The following is a 4,126-nucleotide window of genomic DNA, read 5'->3' on the forward strand; positions in this document are numbered from 1 at the left end:
TCGTCCCCCCAGGTTCCCTCGACTACGACTTCTACCCATCTGAACTGGCTTCGTGCCGTTCACATCAAGCGATCAGTTGACTACGCGTCGCTGGTCCAACACTCCTAGACTGCGTGTCTGGAGGATCGCCCTGGTCGCTCACCTGTTGCTGCACCAGTAGGGTTGAAGATCTTCCTCGGGAGTGCTTTGCGTCTGGAATCTATCTGCACCCCTCGTCTTTTCTTTGACATTTACATCGAGCGTCTCACAGCTGGTGAGGTATATACTTGTCTTTCATTAACTTTTACTGATTTCCTCTCACATCCTTATCCTGGCGTTATTGCTCTCTTGGTGGTCAGCGACTCTAACTCCCACGATTATACTCCGCATCCAGATACACGGTATGTCTACTTTTTCACTTGTTCGTTGCGTTGCGCGCTTAAGATTTCTAGCACACATCATGCCCAATGCCCTGACATTGTTCAAAGCGAATACCGTTATCTCAGACGGTATGTGTTTCTCTGTCTGCCTTTCATGTGCTGACGCCAAAGTTTCCAACAGCTTGGTTACAAGCTTTCGACGCTCGCACCGTTGCCGTGCAGGGCAATCTGGTTATCACGACTCCCAATATGCATTTCGTGCCGGAATTCCATCACTTCGAGCCAGAAATTTTACAAGCCCGTGCAGATGGTCGCTTTGGCGTGATCGACTGCTTCCAATGGCCTCAGGCTTACGACGATACCTTTTGCCATGCCACTTGCATACCTCGAAAGGAGGCATTTCCATATCCTCACCCGCTTCATTGGGCTTGGTTCACCCCTACCCGGGATGACCTTCAGCCCATTCCCGGGAATTCGTTTCCTGTGGGCACACTGGCATCAGATAAAGTCGACGGCTTGCAATCCCTCTTCAAACTGGCGGAACAACGACTCCGCGATTATCGAAAGGTTCATCCAGACAGAGGCCAAGTCATATACGGCCGCCTGATGTCCCTCCGACACGCTGTCGCACGCTTAAAGTCCCACCCCCTCACTTTCCGTGATCTTCTCATTTTCGTCACCGATGCTCAGCGTCTCTTTCTCGATATATACTCTTACCTCGACTGGGGACTTGAAGCTCAACCTCTCACAACTTCAGGCTTTCGTCATAATGTTCGGGGCGAATGGATGGGTGCTTTCGTGCAGAGTAGCGACGTCTGCGAGAAATTATTCTGCGCCGGCGTCCCCGTTTGGTATGTTCGTTCAAGCGCGTACATTCCCCCGAGCATGACGATTGTCGAACCTGTCTTACTTACCCGTCCTGATCACATAATAATTGGCATGTACGCGGAGGGCAGGAAAGTTCGCCCATTCGAAGTCATACACCGTGGTCCCGGTGGTCGTGATCGCCATGTGCACATTCGCCGCCTATACGCAGGCACAACACATCTAGACCCCGAGGCAGCCATCCCTCAACCATCGTCCAGCTCGAATCCCGGTCCTAAAGTATCTAGTCTTGGCAAGGCGCCATCTCGACAGAAGAGTAAGCCAAAACACCAACCATGTAAGCGCCTCTTTCTTTTGTGCACGTTGGATACTCATCATTTTAGACTCCATTGAAGCTCGCCCTGCACGTCCTGCTCAGTCAGGCGAATCCAGGAACAAGTGGCAAGACCCTGACACTCCTTACCTTCCGCCGCCGAACCTCCATTGGGAAGCTGCGATGAAAATTGCAATCAAGGACCAGTCTCGCATTCACACGCCCTACGTTATTGATCGGGGGTATAGATTCCCTGAGCCTGCTCTTCTTATCGGCCCCAAACTGGCTGAACGTCTGCAAGTATACCTTGCCAATTGGCTTGCATGTCGTGCGCTGTGGGTAGGCCGAGTCGACCACGATCCTCCACGCACTTATCCCACTCCTCAACTATGGCGCGACTTCCTTGGTAGTGTGCCTTCTGCCAACCCACAATCTCATAGGGAGAAAGATCCTGACAGAAGGGGTCTTACAGCTACCGAGAAGCGGAAGCAGGTGATGCAGGAGTTGTTTGGCGATGATGTGCTAGAATCTCAGGGCGATGTATTTTCCCCAGATGGAGTTGTGGAATTTCGGGGTGAACAATTTTCTGTCGCCAGTCTTACTAATCCTTCCGCACTTCTAGCTCAGAAGGTCACATGGGAGCTGTTTGAACTCGGCTTTCGATACGAGTTGAGGGATCTTGACCGTCACTTGGCACGGAGAGAATGGAAAGATGATCCAGCTGGTCGCGAGCAACTCCTCCATGGCATCTTCCCGGGCGACGCTGGTCTAGTGATGTGGTCAGAGCCGTTTCCGTCGGAACACTACGGGTTGTGGGATAACACCCTGCAGGGCTGTCTTCCTTACGTGGAGAATTTTCGCCTACTGCTTTGCGATTGGGATGGCGTGCCGCCTCTTCTTACGACCCCGCTGACATCAGACAACTTCACAGATACAAAATCTTGGGAAGTCAAGCGTGTGGCGACGGCATTTATGTGCAGACATTTTTTGATCATTTCGGCAGGCCCCCAATCATACCCCATTCGCTTCCCATGCAATCATGATTCCATATAGTTGTCCTGACGTATTTTCTGTTGTCCGTTCTCGTTACCTTACAATCAAATCCATGCTGTTGTGTTCCTTTGTGCTCCATTATCCGGTTTTGTATGGTTACCATCAGCGGACTATGATCTTACTCCGGCATTACGATCTGTAACATTTATTTTCCTCTTTGGATTTACGAGCTTTGGCTTTACGAGATCAAGATACCTACTCACTGCGTACATGTTTCAGACATTGAGCAAGAGACTCATCACGATGATGGGGCGGTGAGTTCACTTTGCGTTCTTCACATTACTCTGACAGCAAGGCTCACCCTTTCTTCTGGAAAACATTATAACCACGTGAGGATCCAAGATCAACAGTAACACACATTTGGACTCACCAACACACTTACCACAATTTATCCGCATTCAAATCAGACTCGATCTGCTTTCAAGATCTTCGAGTTGGCCCTATCGTTAAGCGCCATTGAACGATCCCGAAGTATTTTGGTGTAGTCTGGAATAAATTGAATTAAGCTTCGTGATTTCTCAGCCCAATGTGATTATTTTGATTTTTCACTAGTGATCCTACTTCGCATCAACGTCCGCCACCATCGGTCACTACAATCAAACTTCCCCAGACTGCGCCTCCGTGGGCTGAGTTCCCTAGTTGACTCGTGTCATGTTTCCTCTTGTTGACTTCGTGTCACTGTTTCCTGCCTTGTTGACTTCGAGTCTTAAGGTATTACGCTATGGCAGTCCGCCGTCCAAAACCTCGACGTCATAAGGCAACAACCCCCATTCTTCACCACCGTCGATACATCAGCCGACTGCTATCATTTGCGAACCTTGGATGGTCAATAGATGGAAACGTCCCCGCGAGACAAAAAAACTCGACCTCTATCTTCCTGGCCCACCACCCATCTTAGTTCTGCCAGGACGACAACGTCTAGCACAGCAAAGGCCGCGTCGTTCATCACCCATACGTAGGACGGAACCCGGACAGAGGGATGATGGACCTGTGTTTCCCTTCAGCGACTCAATACATTTTTCTATTGACGCTTCTCCCCGTCGTCTCACCAGCTCCCAAAAAAGGGCTAATCAGTGGCGCAGGTGGTCAGATGATATAATTCCGGCCATGATAGTGCCCTATCTGTCATACCTTCAAGAGACTGTATCGCTACGTCATGCCAACATGCCAGCCATACGTCATCGGACTGATGGGGAGTGCGGGACTGGGTGCAGAACTCGTAACATCAAAGTTGCATGCGTGTTTTTTGATGGTGTGTTATCATTTTTTTCTCTTCTAACATTAATCTCATGTATATTACAGCTTTCGAGGAAATCACCATCATCGCCTGCCCTTGTTCACCTGCCCCGCTTCAGCTTCTTCGTCGCGGGCTTTTTCCATGCGCGCCCCTGGCACCCTCCCTGGCAGTGGACTTACGACTTCTCGAGTTCGTCCGCCTTCTTTTTCTTTCGTCAGTCCCCCAATCAAACGGCGTGGTGTGATGCGCTGGAGACTTTCTTGACGAATGAAATATAAGTTGAGGCTTAAGGTCGACATTTATGTTCTCGTGGTTGCATATCCATACTCAACCTTCCTA

At 50.0% G+C, this 4,126-nt stretch overlaps 2 protein-coding genes across 2 annotated transcripts; both read left to right on the forward strand.

Moving 5' to 3' along the window:
* Positions 1 to 439: 439 nt before the first annotated feature.
* DEU56DRAFT_759458 (uncharacterized protein) lies at positions 440 to 2,550 on the forward strand (the record flags this gene model as incomplete). Its single annotated transcript, XM_041350326.1, has 3 exons — positions 440 to 488; positions 541 to 1,521; positions 1,568 to 2,550. The coding sequence occupies 3 exons, from the start codon at positions 440 to 442 to the stop codon at positions 2,548 to 2,550; spliced, it is 2,013 nt and encodes a 670-aa protein (XP_041204390.1).
* A 1,059-nt stretch (positions 2,551 to 3,609) lies between these two features.
* On the forward strand, positions 3,610 to 4,010 carry DEU56DRAFT_707687 (uncharacterized protein; the record flags this gene model as incomplete). The annotated part of the gene is made up of 2 exons (XM_041347447.1): positions 3,610 to 3,802; positions 3,853 to 4,010. Coding segments are annotated over 2 exons (351 nt in total), but the record flags the coding sequence as incomplete, so codon positions are not given.
* Between the last annotated feature and the right edge of the window lie 116 nt (positions 4,011 to 4,126).

Source organism: Suillus clintonianus (assembly GCF_016758775.1).
Source record: "Suillus clintonianus strain FC179 chromosome Unknown DEU56scaffold_91, whole genome shotgun sequence".
Classification (NCBI taxonomy): domain Eukaryota; kingdom Fungi; phylum Basidiomycota; class Agaricomycetes; order Boletales; family Suillaceae; genus Suillus; species Suillus clintonianus.